Source organism: Sapajus apella, unplaced genomic scaffold (genome assembly GCF_009761245.1).
Source record: "Sapajus apella isolate SASKATOON/1434 unplaced genomic scaffold, GSC_monkey_1.0 scaffold170, whole genome shotgun sequence".
In the NCBI taxonomy this organism is placed as follows: Eukaryota; Metazoa; Chordata; class Mammalia; order Primates; family Cebidae; genus Sapajus; species Sapajus apella.
This window is the reverse complement of record NW_022437110.1, coordinates 1,955,212-1,977,917: the sequence shown is the minus strand read 5'-3', so window position 1 is coordinate 1,977,917 and position 22,706 is coordinate 1,955,212. Positions and strand designations below refer to the sequence as shown.

The window sequence follows — 22,706 nt, the reverse complement described above, 5'->3', positions numbered from 1 at the left end:
TGGGACACATGTATCTGATTACTCATAAAGCAAACAATTATATTTGCATGAATTCCTGACTATTCTTTAGGGTAATCAGTCCATAAGCTGGTTTGGTCAAACGACTTAGGAATCTCTGAGACCAAAGGTCTTGTGAAGGCAGGGCCATCCAAGTCTCTCCCGCATCGCTGTGACTTAAAGTAGGCAAAGAGTGAACCAATGGATAAAATCAGAGTGCATACAGAAAAAAAGTGAGCATGAGTGTAACTTATCTTAATGCATGGATACAAGTTAAGTTACTCAAGAAAAACAGGACCTCTGAATGAGTGTCTTGGAGTGCCCGACCCTAATCCAAAAGGACTGCTGACCAGTGTAACAAGAGGATCATTATACTGCATCTGAGGGCCACTGAGATCTTTTTATTTTTTTGAGACAGGGTCTCACTCTGTCATCAAGGCTGGGGAAGCAGTGGCTGGATCATGGTTTACTGCAGCTTTCACCTCCCAGGCTCAAGCAATCCTCCCACCTTGGCCTCTGAAGTAGCTGGGACTACAGGCTTTTAAGATCACTTAACCTAACTACCCCATCCTTTCAGATGCAAATAACAGAGCAAAACTTTAGCACACTTGCTATTTAGTCCTGTGAATTTGTGACTGTTTCACTGGATCTGGGCCTGGTGACAGTGGTGTAGAGGGAGTGTTGCAGGCACGTACACAGATTGCCGTTCATGATTTTGCTGTAGTCAACTTGTCCTCTCATGGCACGAATTTTCTTCAGCTTGTTCTCCTGGGCTTCAACTCGTTCTTTCAATTTCTGAAGCTTTTCATTTTCAGAAATAGACTGCTGCTGACGGCGCTCCTGTTGCTTTAGAAAATGTAAACGCTGTTCCTAACAAAAGAAGGAAAAATGTAACTTTGAAAATTGAAGGCCGGGCATGGTGGCTCATGCCTGTAATAGCAGCACTTTGGGAGGCTGAGGCAGGTGGATCACCTGGGGTCAGGAGTTCGAGACCAGCCTGGCCAGCATGGTGAAACTGTCTCTACTAAAAATACAGAAAGTAACCGGGTGTGGTGGTGTGCGCCTGAAATCCCCGCTACTTGGGAGGCTGCGGCAGGAGAATCACTTGAACCTGGGAGGCAGAGGTTGCAGTGAGCCGAGACTGCACCACTGCACTCCAGCCTGCGTGACACAGTGAGACTCTGTCTCAAAAAAAAAAAGAAAATAGAAGCTTATGGTTACTTTTATATACTCAAAAAGAAAAATATGAGTATATTCTATATCACTCATATTAATGAATATGAGTGTATTCAGTATAAAAATATGAGTGTATTCAGTATCACTCATATTAATGAATACTAAAACACTAACAGAATCTTAAATCAGACCACACAAAGCTGAAATTATTGGGCATACTAAATATGAAGTGGTAAGAGTTGGGGCATTTTTAAGAGAGGGGGTTTTATTATGCACACTGATCTACACCGTTCAGTTAATATAAGCGCTTCTTTGGAGAACATGCACTAACACAATCTCCTCTTCACGCTATCACATCTGTGAAGTCCCAGCGAGCCTTACTTTCCTGCTGCCCGTAATACATTTTCTGCTGCTACAAAGTGGCTTCCAAGAATCTCTTATTTCACTTCCTAAAGGAAATGAGCATTAAGCAGCAGAGGATTTTACACTGTAAAGAAATAAGGTGATCAGTAAGGAGATAAATCTTCAATTTGCTACGATACAGAACAATCAAGGAAGTGTCTGCTTTCTCCAGGATTAGTTTCTTCAATAATGAAACATTTTAGACTCAAACAGTAACAGAACAATCCAAAAATAACAATATATACAATACTCTCCAATAGGTGTTTTTCCCCTATTAATGTGAAAACATACCTTAAAGATAAGAGTACACATTAAATATTCATGGTCTCATATGTATGCATAAAATATACCTGAATAAGGAGAGGTTTAAGGTGTGGTTATGAAGGCACTACACACTACACTCTAAGGTAAGGCAATATGTACTTAGATGTAGTATTAACTTGTGATTTATACTGCTGAAAATATCTACAACATTTTTTAACAGCAATACTCGGATCAATATTTGGTAAAAATAGTAAGCAGAATTAGAAAATGTTTACAATGACATAATACTATGTATGTTTTATCTTAGAAATCTTATTAATGGGATAAAGTACTTTCCAATTAAACTTAACTTTTCATCATTTTTATTCACATAAATCCAATAAACATTGAGACAACTTTTTAAAACAAGTCCAACCCAAATTATTATTTACATAAAAGTGGATACTACAATGAAGTATACATTCAATAAATTTTTAAAAAATTAGACTGGATATTTAGTCACTAAGAAGATCTCTCTGCAGAAAAAAACAAAAAGAACCTAGCTGGTAATAAAGTTTATCTTTAAAGCAGTTTTGGAATATTTTAAGATCATTTACAACAAGAATCATTTTCAGGAGGCATGTGTGATAGATCTGATGCTTCAATTAAGTATGACTAAACCACTATTTAGAAAAATTTGAGTTTCAATAACCAATGTAGAATTCAGTGTATATAATGAGCATTAACTATGCCCCACACTGTAATAAACCAAACAAGCCCAGCCTAGAGCAGCACACTGGGAAGCCCTGTTAACTAGCTGTCACCGTCTTCCGGACCCCCGCCCCCATCAGTGTTTTCAGCACCGATCACTGCTTTCTTCTTGAACACTAATACTAACGACATAGCCAAGAACACACCCAGAGGCACAAGGAGATAACAAAAGCACCCTTTCTTCCCATTTTTTTTTTTTCTTCTAAATACAAGGTATCACTTACTCTGTTGTCCAAGTGGGAGTGCAGTGGCGTGATCTCAGCTCACTGCAACCAACTCCTGGGCTCAAGTGATCCTTCTGCCTTGGCCACCCATATAGCTGGGACCAGAGGCACATGCCACCATGCCCAGCTAATTTTTTTTATTTTTTGTAGGCAGAGTCACTATGTTGCCCAGGCTGGTCTTGAACTCCTGGGCTTAAGTGATCCTCCTGCCTTAGCCTCCCAGAGTGCTGGGATTATAGGCATGAGCCACTGTGCCTGGCCCCTTTCCAAATTTTATCTGATTTTAATAAGGTCATCAGTTTCCAGATTGGGGTGTCTGCTGTGTGTGTCAAGGATGAGATGCTCTTGTTCTGATAACTTCCCAACTTGCACGAACAACAATCTGCATATGTTATTATGGAAGTGATAACAAAGAGAGAAAGACATTATGTTTAGCACTCCCATGGCATGGTCTTATTTTATAAGCATTACCCAAGGATGTATTCACCCCAGTCTAAAATGACGGTTAAAGAGGTACTTTTTGAACAGTATTTCAATACCTCTTTTTATAACTTACCTTGGCAACCAACATCTGCTGCTGATTTTCAATCTGCTGCTGTTGCCTAGCTGCCATATCTTGGAGCTCTGAGAGGGTAAGTTCAACACGTGGATTCCCAACCTAAACAAAAAGCACTTATTTTGGAACATATGTTTGTCTGCATAACTGTCTTTCTCTATTGTCAAAACTCATACGTATCAGGACTTTAGACAGAATCCCTAGAACTGGAAGAGTACCAACTAGCTTATTTTTCTTGTAAGAACTTTTCCTAATTGTTGACTGTTTTTATTAAATATAAACAACTTTTTCAAATGCATAAACATCAGATACTGTATTTAGTAAGGGCTCAAGTTTAAGCAAACATTTGGCAATGTATATTACAAGTGACATTCCTCCTTCTGGAATGAAAATTTAGTAGGTATATTTGAGCAAATGAAGCTGTCAAATGTTTAAGAATATACAACCAAAAAAATAAATATGCAGGTAATACCTAAGAACTAATGTCATCTTGCTGTCAACTAGCCTCAGGAAATGAAAATATGTAACGGATTCTAATATACGAATACCTCACTAAAAACACTGTTTGTATGACTTACATGAAAAACTGACACATCATCCAAGAATTCCATATGTGAAATCAACACGCAAAGGTAACATCTAGAGGAATATAATTGGCTGTTTCTCCATTCTCTGTCAATGATACCCTGAACTAAACACTTTACATATATGGACCCATTTCAGCCTCAGAATGACTGATGAGGTGGGTACTGTTATATCCCCATTTTACAGATAAGCAAACAAGCACAGGGCAGTCAGCCTGTCAGGCAGAGCAGAGACGCAGAGTCCCTGTTCTTGACTGTTACTCACAGTTCATTACTTACTAGGCCCACACCAAGTGCAGTGTACTGTGACAGACGTGTTATGAGCATTGTGCCATATGCTCTTCAAAACGAGTCTTCATGGGGCTGGGGGAGTTATGTGAGCCCCCCTCTGGGTGAGGAGCAATGGGGGTGAGGGGAAGGAGCATGCCTGGAGGCATGCAGCTCATTAAAGCAGCAGAACTCCATTCTCACAAGCCGATCTTCTCCCAAACCCTTCAGTTCTGAGCAGGGAGGCCACACAGTCCCTCCTCAGACCCCCACATTCTATTTCTAGGTTCATTTATGTCCTTAGGACACCTTTACCTTCCGCCACCCATAAACCTCTTACAATTCTAAATAGTCAGTTATAATTCCTATTCCTCCAGCTCCGTGTCTTCCCAAACTTTTATAATATTTCAGCACATTCTTGACTACTGAAAAATGGGATCAGGATTTGTTTAACAGTCTTAACTGGAACCACCATTCTGTTTATCTAAAAAAATCTGGAGAAAGCAATAAGGTACAAGACTTTTTTTTTTTTTTTTAATTTAGAGACAGACTCTCTCTGTCACACTCTCTCTCTGTCAGGCTGGGGTAACATGGCACAATCACTGCAGCCTCAAGCGATCCTCTGGCCTAGCCAGGATTATAGGCACACGCCACCATGCCTGGCTGATTTTTAAAATTTTTTGTAGAGACAGGGGTCTCACTATGTTGCCTGTGCTAGCCTCGACCTCCTGGGCTCAAACAATCCTCCCATCTGGGCCTCCCAGAGCGCTAGGATTACAGGTACAGGCTACTGTGCCCAGGCTTAAACACTTTTTGACTAAAAGAAAACTACGTCCATTCAACAAATCTTTCAATTTACATTAATTTCGTAATTTCACAACTTGAAGAAAAAAAATCAAAAACTATCTTTCTGGTCTCTCCCACCAATGGCTTTATGAAACAATGAAAAGGGGACAGAAAAGAAAAAAAAAATAAAAAGAGAAGAAAAGAAGATAGAAGAAAGATTTAACTGTCTGGTGTTCTGATGTTTATATCTATGAATAAGGTACGGCTTATTAAAATATTTTACTTACTAAACCAAAAAGTTTTTTTTTTTTTTTTTTTTTTTTTTTTTTTTTTTTTTTTTTTGAGACGGAGTTTCACTCATGTTACCCAGGCTGGAGTGCAATGGCGCGATCTCGGCTCACCGCAATCTCCGCCTCCTGGGTTCAGGCAATTCTCCTGCCTCAGCCTCCTGAGTAGCTGGGATTACAGGCACGCGCCACCATGCCCAGCTAATTTTTTTTTTTGTATTTTTAGTGGAGACGGGGTTTCACCATGTTGACCAGGATGGTCTCAATCTCTTGACCTCGTGATCCACCCGCCTCGGCCTCCCAAAGTGCTGGGATTACAGGCTTGAGCCACCGTGCCCGGCCAACCAAAAAGTATTTTATTTGCCAATACATACCTTTATACTTGCTTTATGTTACATGTGTTTTTCTAAGTACAAAATTAAGATATGCCATGTTGTCATAAGTAATTCAGTCACTGTATCTTATATATCAACTTATATTGTAATGAAATTGTACTGAAGAGCTTACATATAGAAAAGTGTAATAAATCATAAAGTACAGTTCAATGAATTATTTCAAAGTGAATATGCCTGTGTGATTTAACTGTATTTTAAATGGGCTATATAAACATAAGCTACCATAAACCTATAAGTCAACGAATATGTAACAATTTACATTTTAGTAATTGTGCAATGTGAAAATTTAGAAAAAAGAAGCCCCTTTTCCACAGTTTTAAAGAAAACAAAGACCTTTCAATGCAAATTTGATTTTTTAATAATAGGCCTATCACTGTACTACCTGTAAACTAATCCCTATTTACAAATTAAAATTTTTCATACAAACTCAATTTTCTCAAACCTATTATCTAATTCTTCCCTGTTTTTCTTCACTGATTGCATCTAATAAGAAATCAAACCATGTTCCCTCAGGCAATTCCAGGTTCCTAATTATGGAAGAGTTATCAGATGAGTTCAGCTCCAAGTCACTCAGAGCACAAACCACTTCCAAAAACTAAGTTAAATTAGCAATAAAGGTCTCTCAGCAACAGCCAGGCAGGTGCCTACAAATATGAGATCCCCAAAAAGAAAACACCCCACCAGCCTTAAGCCTGCTCCAATGATCCTGTTGGCAGGGACCACCACTTGTGGCTCGGGGATCCAGATACCCTCTAACGCCAACGTTCACTACTTGAACTATGGATTCCAGGAACAGTGTTTCTGCTCCTGATGAACCCAGATCACTCTCCAGCCTCAAACTAACTAACCCTAACCCTAACCCACAAATTTACTTGTGAAAATGATAAGAGACTTTATTAGCTAGCTTACAAAATTTTTATAAACAAAATATTTGCCTGACAAAAGATTTGTACCAGGCACTCACGAGGTAACCAGAGAGTTCACAAGACTTGGTCTTGACAGCAATAGGTCCTGGCCCAGTACCCAGTCACAGCATCAATAACCTGTTTTCCGGAGTGGACTCAGGTGACCCGACACTCCCTCATCTTCCCGCCACGTCCCATAAGGCTCCAACATGGATGGCATCTTTTCAGACTCCAAGCCCACACTGCTTTTCATTCATTCGTATGGAAGAGTCTACATCCTCCTTACCATTTAACTCTCTCTCCAGATGCTTCTCAACATTTCCCTCACCCAAATTGTCTCCAGCTCCTGTCACCTCCCTTCTGATCACGTCCCCTAATCTCTGGCTGCCTAAAAAGGTGCTACACTGGGACTTCATCAATGAAGAAGCTCAGCCATGTGCCCAAGACCCCCGTGACAGCAAGGGGCAAGGCAATGCCCTCTTCTACACAACAGGTCCATCATGAAGGTATCAGGAGAACACATATTCTCTGAGTACCACTATGTTCAGTATCACAGTAACATAAGTCCATTTACCTTCCATATGCCAGGTGCCATCCTAGACACTGTAGGCAACAGAAAAGTAGAATGTCTCTCCATTTTCAATGAGCCTCTATTCCAAGGAAAGAGATGAGAATCTCACATGGGAAGCAATTAAATTACCTTATCCAATTCAACCATGAGGAACAGAAATAGAGAGCAAGTTTTCTGTATACTTGTATTTTCACTGTGAAATAAAAACAGCATTTCTGGCATGCCTATAATCCCAGCACTTTGGAAGGCCGAGGGGCGGATCAACTGAGGTCAGAAGTTGAAGTCCAGCCTGGCCAACATGGCAAAACCCTGTCTCTACTTTAAAAAAAAAAAAAAATTAGCTAGGTGTGGTGGCACACATCTGTAGTCCAAACTACTTGGCAGGCTGAGGCAGAAGAATTGCTTGAAACCCAGGAGGCAGAGGTTGCAGTGAGCCAAGACTGCACCACTGCGCCCCAGCCTGGGCAACAGAGTGAGGTTCTGTCTCTTAAAAAAACAAAATCACCACCAAAAAAATCCAACAGCACTTTCCAGGGTAGCAGTGAGGATGTGGAATGTCACCATGCACTCTTGTAAAAGTGCACTGTTCGGGCTGGCACCCACTCTGAGAAGTGCATAAAAAGAAGCAGGACATTTCATTGCACCATACCCAGCTAGCCTGGTTATGGGAATTACAGGACTGAAGATAAAAAGATGTTTCTTAAAATCTCCCACTCTCAAATAACGAGTCCAAATGAGAAGCTAAACCTCTATACCTGATCATTCCTGACTGTGCCGAAATTCCAAGTAAAAATATTATCTTATAAAACCCATGATGAACAAAAATAAAACATAATTAAAAAAATTTTTAATGGTCTTATATTTAAGACTGTCAACTTAAAAAAAAAAAGCATATTAACACAAGTCCACTTCAGATACAAAACTTCAAAAACTGCTTTATGGTAAATAAGTTAACAAAATGAAATAACAGGCCAATTTTAGAAACATACCACAGGCCAGGTGCAGTGTTTTGTATTCACTTCCTAATCAGTATTTGATGCTGTCACAAAAGGTGAAGCTTAATTACCCTCTTTTAAGATAAAATGTTGCTTTGGGACCTGTAATTCCAGCACCTGGGGAGTCTGAGGTGGGTGGATCACCCGAGGTCAGGAGTTCAAGGCTAGCTTGGCCAACATGGTGAAACCCAACCCTGTCTCTACTAAAAGTACAAAAATTAGCCATGCATAGTGGCACACGCCTATAGTTTCAGCTACTCAAGAGGCTGAGATACATGAATCACTGGAACGCAGAACGCAGAGGCTGCAGGTTTCACTGAGCCAAGATCGTGTCACTGTACTCCAGCCTGAGCGACACAGAGAGACTGTCTCTAAATAAGTAAATAAAACGTTAACCTCTTTGCAAAGAAAGGATTTTATGTAAGTGGAATTTTGATTTGATATGTAATAAAAGTGCATAAATATGTCCATAATTAAACTAGCAACCCCAAAGGTACTAATATCAGATTCTTAACAAGTAAACTAGCCCATGATTTAACAAAAATTAGATATAAAAAGGGGGCTTACTTTCCATTTAAATCTCTCATCTGCATAATTATGTGTATGAGTCAGGACTCAGAAAGCTACCAAAATAACGTATGTTTGATAAACAAGCCATCAGAACTAGATTTTTTTTTTTTTTTTTTTGAGACTGAGTCTTGCTCTGTTGCCCAGGCTGGAGTGCGGTGGCACAATCTCGGCTCCCTGCAACCTACTCCTCCCAAGTTCAAATGATTCTCCTGCTTCAGCCTCCCGAGTAGTTGGGATTGCAGGTGAGTGCCACCACATCTGGCTAATTTTGTATTTTTAGTAGAAACAGGGTTTCACTATGTTGGGCAGGCTGGTCTCAAACTCCTGACCTCAAGTGATCTGCCTGCCTTGCCCTCCAGGAGTACTGGGATTACAGGCTGAGCCACAGTGCCTGGCTGGAACTATATTTTTAAAGGCACTAAGAAACAATTAGCCTAACCAACATGGTGAAACCTCATCTCTACTAAAAATAAAAAATGTGCTGGTTGTGGTGGTGCGCACCTGTAATCAGCTACTCAGGAGGCTGAGGTAGGAGAAATGCTTGAACCCAGGAGGCAGAGGTTGCAGTGAGCTGAGATCACGCTACTGCACTCTTGTCTGAGTGACTGAGTGAGACCCTGTCGAAAGAAGAAAAAGAAGGAAGGAAAGGAAGGAAAGAAAGGAAGGAAGGAAGGAAGGAAAGAGGGAAGGAAGGAGGGAAGGAAGGGAAGGAAGTGAAGAAAAGGAAGGAAAGGAAGGGAAGGAAAGGGAGGGACGGAGGGAGGGAGGGAAAGGAAAGGAAGGAAGGGAGGAAGGGAGGAAGGCAGGGAGGGAAGGGAGGAAGGCAGAGAGGGAAGGGAAGGAAGGGAAGAAAAGAAAGAGAGAGGGAGGGAGGAAAGGAAGGAAGGGAGAGAGGGAGGGAGGAAGGGAAGGAGTGAAGGGAGGGAAGGAAGGGAAGGAGTGAAGGGAGGGAAGGAAAGGGAGGGAGGGATGGAGGGAGGGAGGGAGGGAGGGAGGAAGGAAGGAAGGACAGACAAACAACTACAACTCACTTGATAATGACAGTTGAGAGGGTTTTTTTTTTTTTTTGAGATGGAATTCCACTATTGTCACCCAGGTTGGAGTGCAATGGCACGCTCTCGGCTCACTGCAACCTCCGCCTCTCAGGTTCAAGCAATTCTCCTGCCTCAGCCTCCCGAGTAGCTGGATTACAGGTGCCCACCACACACACACACACACACACACACACACACACACACGCACACACACACACACATTTTTTTATTATTATTATTTTTTTAAGTAGAGACGGGGTTTCACCATGTTGGCCAGGCTGGTCTTGAGCTCCTGACCTCAGGTGATCCGCCTGCCTTGGCCTCCCAAAGTGCTGGGATTACAGGTGTGAGCCACCTAACCCGGCCAAGGGCTTTTTATCACAGGTCAGTTGGAAATATGGCTTCAATAAAATGAATCTGTCTCTTCAGGTAATGTTTTAAATATAATTTTTAAGCTGGTGGTACAATAATCCATGTATTAAAGATATACAATCGTTTCTCAAAGCAAATCAATATATTTATGAAATACATATATACATCTTTCATCCTAAGCCACTAATGATATGTTTTTGCATATTTTTAGTCTCTTCAAATATTAGTAAGAAGGCTAGTCTTACATTCCATTTAATGTGCTATTGAAATATTTTGCTAAAATGTGGCTAGGTGTGGTAACTCATGGTTGTAATCCCCAGCTCATGACTTTGAGACCAGCCTGGACAACATGGTGTGAAACCCCATCACTACGAAACATATAAAATGAGCCAGGCATGGTGGCCTGCACCTGCAGTCCCAGCTACCTGGAAGGATGAGGTGGGAGGATCGCTTGAGCCCAGGAGGCTGACATTGCAGTGAGCTGTGATTGTACCACTGCAGCCTGGGCATCAGAGCAAGACCCTATATCAAAAAAAAAAAAAAAAAAAAAGGAAAAAACAAAAAGAAAAAAAAATTTGCTAATATGTGCCAAAAAGTAGTAAAGACTGCACAATTTTACCTATGAACAGAGGAATTCATCCTATTACATGCTTCGTCCAGTACCTGTCCAGTTAATGACTCATTATTGCAGTTCTTGAAAAATGATGCCATTTTCAGACAATTTTTTTCTGTGTAATTAATCTTTCATTTAGAAAAACTAAATAGGCTGGGCCCAGTGGCTCATCCCTGTAATCCCAGCACTTTGGGAGGCCGAGGCAGGCGGATCATGAGGTCAGGTGTTTGAGGCCAGCCTGCCAACATGGGGAAATCCTATCTCTACTAAAACTACAAAAAATTAGCTGGGCATGGTGGCAGGTGCCTGTAATCCCAGCTACTTGGGAGGCAGAGGCAGGACAATCACTTGAAGCCGGGAGGTGGAGGTTGCAGTGAGCCGAGACGGTGCCACTGCCCTCCAACCTGGGCGATAGAGAGAGACTCTGTCTCCCCAAAAAAAGAAGAAGAAATACTAACTAATGCTCTATAAGGAGTGATATTTTGACATTACAGTCTCAGGCAAATAAACATACTAATTTAGTCAACTCAACTGTTCCTCATCAGAGAACAGACTCTGGTACAGATTTGAATTGTGTTATGCTTGGATAAACCCAAAATATTCTACTTTTGCTTGGCATACATATACCAAGTGCCTCAGAGGCAGGGGACTATCTTCGAAGCCTACTTGCTGTGCACATGTGCAGGCTCTACCTGCTTTGAAGTGCTCTCTTGTTTAGCTTTTGTTACCCTGAAGATGCTTTCCTGTCCTATAAACGTATTTTTATTATACGTTCAGTCAGAGTGCAATCCCTCCAAACAGTATCGTCATAACCCAGAGAAGAGAGAGAACACGCACGTGTCTAAAGGAGCTAAGTTACAGTGTAAACAATGGCAGTTGAATGGTGCTATTTCCTTCGATATCTTAACAAACATTCCTTGGCAATCAGTTAATAGAAAAGACTAGTGGATTTGGTCAGCAATTAAACATCTACTGGCAAATTGGTTACTTGAGATGTCCCTAATCCTGATATGCTGATTTAATATTCAGCTAAATTACTTAATTTTGGTTATAATAGACGAGAATGTCGCTATAATATTATTTGGAATAATATTTTCCAGGCTCCCAGAGGCTATGCCACAGGGGCTCCTACAGCCCCTGAGAACCTGGAAAAGGGGAAGTGGAGGGGTGAATGCTGGGGCGGGGGTGCTGCTGCAGCAGGGCCAGGCATCGGAGGGTGGCGGCCCGCTTCTGCCATGCCAAATAAAAACAAGGAGAAAGAATCATCAAAAGCAGGGAAGACTGGAAAATCTTCAAAAGGACAAGACAGTAGAAATAGAGCAAATTTCCGTCAGGAAAAAACAGCTTTGTTGCTGTCCCGTCTACAGTATCTGTTAAAAGTACCAGCCTCTCAGCCCACAGTGAAGAAAGACAAACTGCAAGATTATCCAAGGTTTATCACCAGCAATAATAGAGAACTTCAAAAAAACTACCATCCTTAAAAGATTCGCTGTCACCAGCACTTTGCGATGATTCCAGGGTGGTCTGCACAAGCTTTTCCCGAAGCTCTCTCACACTACCAGCTCACAACAGGGATGATGAAATGGACCCGGACTTCAGAAACAATGAAATATGGAGTGTGTCCATGAAACAGGGTTCAAAGGTTAACTTGGAATTCACTGGGCCTGTTGCTTTTCTCTATGAAACATCTGTAGCTTCTTTCCATAGTGGGTCCATTTGAAAGTGGGGTCCGCTATCATCCCAGCCAACATGGTGAAAAACCTCGTCTCTACTAAAAATACAAAAGCTAGCCAGGCATGGTGGCTGGCACATGTAGTCCCAGCCACCAGGGAGGCTGAGGCAGGAGAACTGCTTGAAGCTGGGGGGCAGAGGTTGCAGTGAGCCAAGATCACGCCAGTGCACTCCAGCCTGGTGACAGAGTGAGACTCCGTCTCAAAAAAAAAAAAAAAAGACAAAAAAAAGGGGGGTCTGTTAAGTAGTACATGGTAACTGCTTAATGAACCTGTTAATCTCTTCCCCATCTGTGATGGTTATGTCTCCTTATAAGTTCATGTATTCTTTTGACTGTTCTGTTTGTATTCAATATTATGCATCTCCACTTTTACCTTTAATCATCCTATGTCTTTTACACTTTTCCTCATTTACTAAGTTGAATAGAGGGTTCACTTTAGTTTGCTTTTTAATAACAATAAATAATTTAAAGCCATGTATTCATTCTGAGTATCACTTCCAGCCCTATCCCTGGATTTTCTTATTTTTTCTAACTTTTCAAGTCATAGATTTTTCTTTTTTAGAGTTAATTGAAGCATAATTTACATATCCTAAAATTCACTCATTGTAACTGGAACATTTAATTATTTTAGCAAATATATAGCTTTGTGCAACCATCACCACAATTCTGTTTTAGAATGTTTCCCATCATCCTCCAAAAGTTACCCTGTGCCCATTCACCACGGATTTCCGCGCCCAGCCCAGCTGCAGGCTCCCACTGATTTGCTTTCTGTCTCTAGACTCACTTTCTTCCAGACATTTCCCCTCAGTGAAATCAGACAATAGGTGGTCTTTTACATCTGGTGTAACGTTTTTGAGGTTCATGTGTGTTGAGTAGTTTATTGTTTGTTTCTTTTTCTTTTCTTTTTTTTTTTTTTTTTTTTTTTTTTTTTTTTGAGATGGAGTCTTGCTCTGTCGCCAGGCTGAAATGCAGTGGTGCAATCTCTGCTCACTGCAACCTCTTGCCTTTTGGGTTCAAGTGATTTTCCCGCCTCAGTCTCGGCCTCCCAAGTAGCTGGGACAACAGGCATGCACCACCAGGCCCAGCTAATTTTTGTATTTTTAGTAGAGACGGGTTTTCACCATGTTGGCCAGGATGGTCTCGATTTCTTGACTTCATGATCCACCCACGTCGGTCTCCCAAAGTGCTGGGATTACAGGCATGAGCCACCACGCCCGGCTTTTGTTTCTTTTTAATGCTGAATCATACTCAGTCTGATGGATATACCACATTTTGTTTATCTGTTTACCAGTTAACGGACATTTGGACTATTTCTTACCTACTATGAATAACAGTGCTGCTGTGAACATTTGCATAGAAGTCTGTGTGAGCATATATTTCATTTCTCTTGAGTAGATACCTAGGAGTAGAATTCCTGACTTGTATGGTAAGTTTATGTTTAGCTTTTTAAGAAACTGCCAAACTTTTCCAAAGTGGTTGCACTATTTTACATTCCACCAGCAATGTATGAGGGTTCCGGTGTGTCCACGTTCTTGCCAGTATTTATTACTGTCATTTTGATGATAGCTTAATGCTCGTGGGTGTGTAATGCTGTCTTACTGTGGTTTCAATTTACATTTTCCCAGTGACTGGAAATGTTAAGCATCTTTTCATAGGCCTGCTGGCCATTTGTCTGTCTTCTTTGATGAGATGTCTGTTTGTATCTTTTGTCTATTTTTAAGTTGGCTGTCTTCTTGTTGAATTGTTAACAGTATGTTATCCCAGACATGAGTCCTTTATCATAAAATAAAATACAACAAAAATAAATTATTATAGAAGTGAAGTACCAAATATACCACACTGTTTTTATTATCAGTCAGTAGACATGAGATTACCCTGTTGATACAAAAGTTTCAAAACGCATTTTCTCAATTTCTGTTATTCATTATAAATCTTCAGATTTTAGGCCGGGCGCGGTGGCTCAAGCCTGTAATCCCAGCACTTTGGGAGGCCGAGGCGGGTGGATCACGAGGTCAAGAGATCGAGACCATCCTAGTCAAAATGGTGAAACCCCGTCTCTACTAAAAATACAAAAAATTAGCTGGGCATGGTGGTGCGTGCCTGTAATCCCAGCTACTCAGGAGGCTGAGGCAGGAGAATTGCCTGAACCCAGGAGGCGGAGGTTGCGGTGAGCCGAGATCGCGCCATTGCACTCCAGCCTGGGTAACATGAGTGAAACTCCGTCTCAAAAAAAAAAAAAAAAAAAAAAGAAAAAAAAAAATCTTCAGATTTGTCTCTATGTGTTAAACCCTTCTTCTGAGCTTTTAATTTGAGGGTTTTTAAATTTTCATTTGTGAACGTTCTGTTTGGTTCTTTTTTCAGTCTGCAGTGCCATTTAAAAATATTTTCCTATTCTCTTGAACATATCTTAAATAAAAAGTCATTTCTTTAAGTAAGCGCAGCTGTTTTATAGCCTGTGTCAGGTCATACCACCATCTGAGGTGTTTGTCACTTTTTGTTCATGATGTCTTATCTCCTGTGTACCTGACTTTTTAAAATTGTATACTGGTCAATGTATTCAGATATTTGAAATAAATTGAAACCAGAATAAAAAAAAGTACATATTATTTGGAATAAAAAATTCCCTAAGCTTTCAAGCTTCAGTGAGATGACATGAAATAGTTCAATAGTTTCATGCTCATTCCTTTTTGCACTTAGTTTATATGAGAACACACATTGCCAAAACATCCATCTCTGGTCTCTCTCCACCAAAGTCCTCTCTCTCCATCCAAGCCTGGCTCCCTCCCTAAGTTCCCTATTTCTATGAATGCCTTTAGCGTTTTTCCAGAAGTCTTGGCAGCAACATCTTTGACTTGAGCCATCTTTGCCCTAAATAAAAGCTGCTGCTCAATTGCTCTTCATGACCTCCCACATCTGTGGTTGCCTCTCCGTTCTAGAACAAACCCCTTCCCATGTGCATATCTCACTCACGCTCTTCCTGCTGCCATAGTGCCCTTCCCCCTGCTTCCTAAACTCTACCTATCACTTAAGACCTACAGGGCAATGCCATCTGCTTCCTGAAGTTCTTCCTGATTCTCTAAGGATTCTCTCATACCACTGTTTTGACATTCAAGATGTTTATTCACTTTCAGAGATGGGAAGAACTCAGTACGTTGTTGGTTTTTTGTTTTTGTTTTTCTGAGACAGAGTTTCACTCTGTCGCCCAGGCTGGAGAACAATGGCGCGATCTCGGCTCACTGCAACTTCCCCCTACTGGGTTCAAGTGATTCTCCTGCCTCAGCCTCTCAAGTAGCTGAGATTACGGGCACTGCCATCGTGCCCGGCTGATTTTTGCATATTTAGTGGAGATAGGGTTTCACCATGTTGACCAGGCTGGCTTGAACTCCAGACCTCAGGTGATCCGCCCACCTCAGCCTCCCAAAGTGCTGGGATTACAGGTGTGAGCCACTGCACCTGGCCTAGAACTCAATATTTTTTTAAATGAATTCTTGAATTTATTGTAGAGATTCAACAATTAACATGTAATGAATGCCTGCTGCATATCAGACATTTATACATACCTCACTTTATAGTTACCTTAGAGGATGCTTACAAAAAGCCTAGGAGGAAAATTCTTAAGCTTATTTTACAAGTGAGAAAACTAAGGCTCTGGGCAGTTCATTGACTGGCTTTCTTAAGCTTATGTGTCAGATCAGCAGCAGTGCCAGGATCCCAGCCGCATCTCCGGACAGCAAGCTGGCGCTCTTTCCATCACACAGGAGCGATCCTAATCAACAGCCATTTATTATGTCAAAGAGTAAACACCCTACTAGACACCATGAAGACATCTTAATAATCTAAATCACATGAAAATGCTGTTTTTTTTTTTTTTTTTTTTGAGACAGAGTCTCACTCTGTCACCAGGCTGGAGTGCTGTGTCATGATCTTGGCTCACTGCAAGCTCTGCCCCGCCAGGTTCAAGCGCTTCTCCTGCCTCAGCCTCCTGAGTAGTTGGGACTACAGGCATGCACCACCACACCCAGCTAATTTTTGTATTTTTAGAAGAGACAGGGTTTCACCATGTTAGCCAGGATGGTCTTGATCTCTTGACCTTGTGATTTGCCAGATCAAAAAATGATCAAACATCAACAATTTCACATAGTTTAAAACTAATGGAAAAGGATCAATTTTTCCCCATTGAAAAACATATAAGTTACTTGATTCAAGAATAAAATAATTTAAAAAAGATAAATGTAATAATGAAAAACTCTAGGCAGCTCTTTATTTTTGGAAGATTATGAGAAGTGACAAAATAGACTTACTATCACCTGCCCAGTGACACCAAAGGGCTCTGGAACAGAAGGATCACTTGAGGCCAAAAGTTCAAGGCCAGCCTGGGCAACATGCGAGACCCCATCTCTACAAAAAATTTAAAAAACTGCTGGGCATGGTGGCACACATCTCTAGTCCAGCTATTTTGGCGGCTGAAGTGAGAGGACTGCTTGAACCCAGGGGTTTCAAGCTGCAGTGAACTACAATTGCACCACTGCACTCTAGCCTGTGCAACAGAGTGAGACCCTGTCTCTTTAAAATAAATAAATAAGAAGTGAAATTTATTCTAAAGGGTAATTTATAGATAACTGGATGCCTTTTCTGCTTATATCACCATATCCCTGAAATTGTATTTTCTTCTCCCCGCCCCAGTGGAGTCTCACTGTCGCCTGAGGTGGAGTACAATGGCGCGATCTCAGCTCACTGCAGCCTCTACCTCCCGGGTTCAAGCAATTCTCTTGCCTCAGCCTCCTGAGTAGCTGAGATTACAGGCACACACCACCACACTCAGCTAACTTTTTGTATTTTTAGTTGAGATGGGGTTTCACTATGTTGGCCAGTCTAGTCTTGAACTCCTGACCTTGTGATCTGCCCACCTCGGCTTCTCAAAGTGCTGGGATTACAGGTGTGAGCCACTGCACCTGGTGAACTTGTATTTTCAAATACTTCCTTTGAAAGTCTGAGATTCCAGTAGTTGTGACACCACTGCAAAGCACAGCAAACAATGACCTCACAAGGCTCTTGTCTCCAGTCTCATTCCCATCCTACTCCTCATCTCCCACTGCTGACATAGAATTCTTGCAGGCCAGGACCACAGAGATTTTTCTAAAACACAGCTTGCTTAAAATCCCACAAGATTAATCTGAGCTCTTAGAATGGTAAAGACCTGGCCTCTCCTGGGCTGGTCCTCTTGCTCTCCTCCGTCTCAGTGCCACCTCCCCCTTGCCTGTCCCTATACTTCATGCTGCACAGTCCTGGTCATACCTCTCTGCCACCATAAAGTTTCATGTCTATTTCTCTGTATCTTTGTAGAAGACTCTGATTCTTTCCTTTGGGGAGTATTTCCCGACATCAATCTTGATAAAGTTAATTAAAACATACCCCTTTATTGTGGTGCCTTATTCCACTTTTCATACCTAGCATTATTGTTAACACATCTATCTCCAAAAATACTCTTTCTTTCTCTATGAAATCTGAGAGGAGACTTCAAGTGGCCTCCATTAACCATCTTGCTTTTCTGTCTCTGGTCTGTCTACAATTAAAAGAACTTGGATAGAATTGCTTTAAAAGGAATAAAGAGAGAAACTGTAAGCCTGGGTGGCAGTCACCTGAGTGTCTCTTCTTTTTTTGGGGGGTGGGGGTGGGATGGAGTCTCGCTCTGTCACCCAGGCTGCAGTGCAGTGGTGCAATCTTGGCTCACTGCAACCTTCGCCCCTCAGGTTCAAGTGAATCCCAGCTGAGTAGCTGGGATTACAGGTGTGCGCCACCACGCCTGACTAATTTTTGTGTTTTTAGTAGAGATGGGGTTTCACCATGTTGGCCAGGCTGGTCTTGAGCTCCTGACCTCAGTCATTCACCCACCTTGGCATCCCAAAGTGCTAGGATTATAGCATGAGCCACCGTGCCTGGCTCTGAGTGTCTCTTTAAAAATTGTACAGGTTTGGGCCGGGCGCGGTGGCTCACGCCTGTAATCCCAGCACTTTGGGAGGCCGAGGCAGGTGGATCACGAGGTCAAGAGATCGAGACCATCCTGGTCAACATGGTGAAACTCCGTCTCTACTAAAAATACAAAAAATCAGCTGGGCATGGTGGCACGTGCCTGTAATCCCAGCTACTCAGGAGGCTGAGGCAGGAGAATTGCCTGAACCCAGGAGGCGGAGGCTGTGGTGAGCTGAGATCGTGCCTGCACTCCAGCCTGGGTAACAAGAGCGAAACTCTGTCTCCAAAAAAAAAAAAAAAAAAAAAAAAAAAAATTGTACAGGTTTTATACATGTATATATATATTTCTGTGTACATAGTTCACAATAAAAAATAAAAAAAAAATTATTTCCTGGACACTGCATTGAAAAAGAAAAAAAAGAATAAAAAATATTAGACCAAATATCTAGTATCTTATCTTGTAATTTAATCATCACAAGATTTAAAAAAGACTATAAATACTTTTGGGAATTTAGAGAAAATTTTTTTATTTCTCTTTGTTTTACTTCCCACACTACACTGATTTCATTTTCTTTTCTTTTCTTTTCTTTTTTTTTTTTTTGAGATAGAGTCTGGCTCTGTTGCCCAGGCTGGAGTGTAGTGGTGCGATCGCAGCTCACTGCAACCTCTGCCTCCAGGTTCAAGTGATTCACCTGCTTCAGCCTCCCGAGTAGCTGCGATTACTGTTGTGCGCTACCATGCCAGGCTAATTTTTGTATTTTTTTAGTAGAGACAGGGCTTTACCATGTTGGCCAGGCTAGTCTCAAACTCCTGGCCTCAAGTGATCTGCCCTCCTCAGCCTCCCAAAGTGCTGGAATTACAGGTGTGAGCCACTGTGCCCAGCTTACACTGATGTTTTGTTTTGTTTTATTTATTTATCTGAGACAGTCCAGGCTGGAGTGTAGTGGCATGATCTCAGTTCACTGCAACCTCCGCCTCCTGCGTTCCAGCAATTCTCTTGCCTCTTGAGTAGCTAGGATTATAGGTACCTGCTACCACGTCCAGCTAATTTTCATATTTTTAGTAGAGAGGCAGTTTCACCATGTTGGTCAGGCTGGTCTCAAACTCCTGACCTTGTGATCCCACCCACCTCGGCCTCCCAAAGTGCTGGGATTACAGGTGTGAGCCACCGCACCTAGCCATCACTGATGTTATTTTTTAAAAAATTTTTGTAGAGACAGTATCTCACTATGTTGCCCAGGCTGGTCTCAAACTCCTAGTCTCAAGTGATTCTCTTGCCTTGGCCTCTCAAAGTGCTGGGATCATAGGCATGAGACCTAATACCCAGCCTATAACTAGTATTTTAAAGTATAAGTGGTTTCTCAAGTAAAGTGTCATTTCAAAAATGACAAACATCCCTAATGCAAAACTCTGGCAAAATAATTAGAATAGAACCTACTATGCTCACATAATATTCATCAATATGAAATCATTCCTCTTTATTCCTATCTCTTTAAGGTTATAAATTTTCAGGTTTGAAGAGTTAGGTTTTACTTGTCCGCTTAGCAAACAAATAATAGGTGATAATGATACCAAGATACCTCATAAACATGGATGCTTATTTTTGTCACATAAATTATATGTTCAGTATTCCCAGTCACAAAGGCAGCAAAAAAAAAATGTTCAATAAAATCAAGCCTCTTTAACATCTCATTATATTCTGAACCAGAATATTTCATATTTCAACAATTACTAAGCCTCACAAATTAATAAGAGCCAATTAGATACCTAAAATGCATACTAGCTCCCTATCCCCTGCAATAATACTACAACATGCTATTTTAGTCTATGAATGTGAATAACTTTTTTGTTTTTAAATAGAAAGGAGGTCTACTCTGTTGTCCAGACTGGTCTCAAACTCCTGACGTCAAGTGATCTGATCCACCGCCTTGGCCTCTTAAAGTGCTGGAATTATAGGCGTGAGCCACCACACCTGGCCTGACATGAATGAATTTTAATCAGAAGAGTTAGTCACATAAGAGCCAGGTGGTGGCTCATGCCTATAATACCAGAATTCTGGGAGGCAGAGGCAGGAGGATCACTTGAGCTCAGGAGTTTGAGACCAGCCTGGCCAACGTGGTGAAACCCCATTTCTACTGAAAATACAAAATCGGCCAAGTGTGGTGGTGCATGCCAGTAATACCACTAATGGACAGTAAAGACATTTTTGACACCAAATAATATAAAACCACAAAAGGTAGTTTTAACAGGACTAACAGGAGTGGACACAACACAAATGTTTAGAAGCTGGCAGAAGAACAGATGAGAAGTAACTGACTTAGTACATCTGAGACAAACATCAACGGAGAAGGGGTAAAAGTGGATAAACACTCTAGTTACAGCACAGAATCTTCTAAGTTTCAGGAATTGGCAACACCATGTACCTCTGGAAAGGGGAATAAAAGGTAGGGACTGAAAGTAAGGCAGACTGCATGAACGATGTCTAAGAGGCAGTTAAATCCCCAGATCTCCTCCCCAACTCCATCCTCCTGGGTGGCTGCCTTTCTCCTACCATGGCAGAAGTCTAACAGTTTTTCTCTAGACAGCTGAAATGTTACCTGGCCTGGGAGATGATAGGCACAGTTGAGTACTGCATCATATGGAAAACAGGGTGCCTGGGTGCCTATACTAGTAATGAATGCTTCTGGAAATAAACCTCACATTTATGGTCAGTTGATTTGACAAAGATGCCAGGCAATTCAGTGGGAGAAAGAATAGTCTTTTCACCAAGTGGTGCCGAAATAGCTGGACATTTAATGAATCTGAATCCCTTACCTCACACTATATATAAAAATTAACTCAAAATTGATCATAGAACTAAATGTAATAGCTAAAACTACAAAGCTCCTAGAAGAAAACATAGGAGGTAGGATCAATTGGCATTGGCCACTTACTGGATATAAATAAAGCAAAAACTGACTCAGACTTTAAACCTGCTTGGCTGAGAAGACAGGAAAAAGTGCTTCCAGGATACCTAAGTGGATGTGCCTTTCCTCTTTGCTGATTTGGCTCTGATTCTTTCATTGTAGCACATCACAGCCATAAGGAGAACCCTATACTCAGTCCTGTGTCGTCCTAGCAAATGGAACCTGGAAAAATCTTGGAGGCTTCAACACAGGCATACACAATGAGAACAAATCAATTTGTCTTTATAGCATAATGACAAACCAGCACATGAATTAACCTGAGTTGCTGGCCTGCAATTTTCAGAGAGCAGAACTTCCCTGGCTTCTTAGTTCAGCAGCTGCTGATGGGCATGAATCACACCAATTCAGCATTCTGCCCTTCTCTTCCAACCCACACCCCCTCCTTTCCTCACAGCTCTCCTTAATCTGTCCTTAGATGTCTCAGCCCACAAGTTAGAAGGCTTAGCATGCCATTGTTCTATAACCAAGGTACACACAGAAACATTTTGGGGTAAGATGTTTCTCATATCTTAAAATGCATGTAAAAGTGATCGGTAGACAAAAAAGTGCTTTACGAGGTAACCTATTATTAAGCTTAAAAGGTAGATGTGTAAGCCATAAAACACAGTAACAGCTTTGATGTGATGCTTCCAATACAAAGTTATTCCTCTAGAGGAGCTCTCATACCTTCCTCGAATTACAAGTCACATAAAGGATACAAACACATTTTTAACTTTGGTTTCAGGTTTCAATTTTGTTGATCTTGAAATATACACATTATCTCCAAGTTAACAAGAAACAGCTTCATCAAGGGAGGGATTTCATGACATCAAAACTGGTCTACCCAATTTATCAAACCTTTGGAATGCTTTTGAGTCCTTCCATATATTATATTATATATAATATATCTCACTTCAACACATGGCCTACTCAATGTATCTCTTTAATCTTCCCTGAAGTTCAAGTAATGGTTAATCTTTTTTGCAGGGAGACAGAGTCTCACCCTGTTGCCCAGGCTAGAATGCAGTGGCACAATCTTGGCTCACTGCAAGCTCCACCTCCTGGGTTCAAATGATTCTCCTGCCTCAGCCTCCCAAGTAGCTGAGATTACAGGTACATGCCAACATGCTAATTTTTGTATCCTTAGTAGAGAGAGGGTTTTACCACATTGGCCAGGTTGGTCTATAACTCCTGACCTCAGGTGACCTGCCTGCCCTGGCCTCCCAAAGTGCTGGGATTATAGGCATGAGCCACTGCCCCCATCCCATGGCAAATCTTAGAACTCAAAAAGATCTTCAACATTCTGTTGGC

General features: G+C 41.4%; 1 protein-coding gene across 6 annotated transcripts in view; it reads right to left on the bottom strand.

Moving 5' to 3' along the window:
* PPP1R13B (protein phosphatase 1 regulatory subunit 13B) overlaps positions 1 to 22,706 on the bottom strand; it is a 112,567-nt gene that overhangs the window by 18,608 nt on the left and 71,253 nt on the right. For all 6 annotated transcript variants that reach the window (XM_032267628.1, XM_032267629.1, XM_032267633.1 and 3 more), the window contains exons 5-6: positions 3,370 to 3,471; positions 693 to 867 (exon numbers count right to left, since the gene is read on the bottom strand). In XM_032267628.1, coding sequence (XP_032123519.1) covers positions 693 to 867; positions 3,370 to 3,471 — 277 coding nt within the window. The remainder of the gene's footprint in view (positions 1 to 692; positions 868 to 3,369; positions 3,472 to 22,706) is intronic.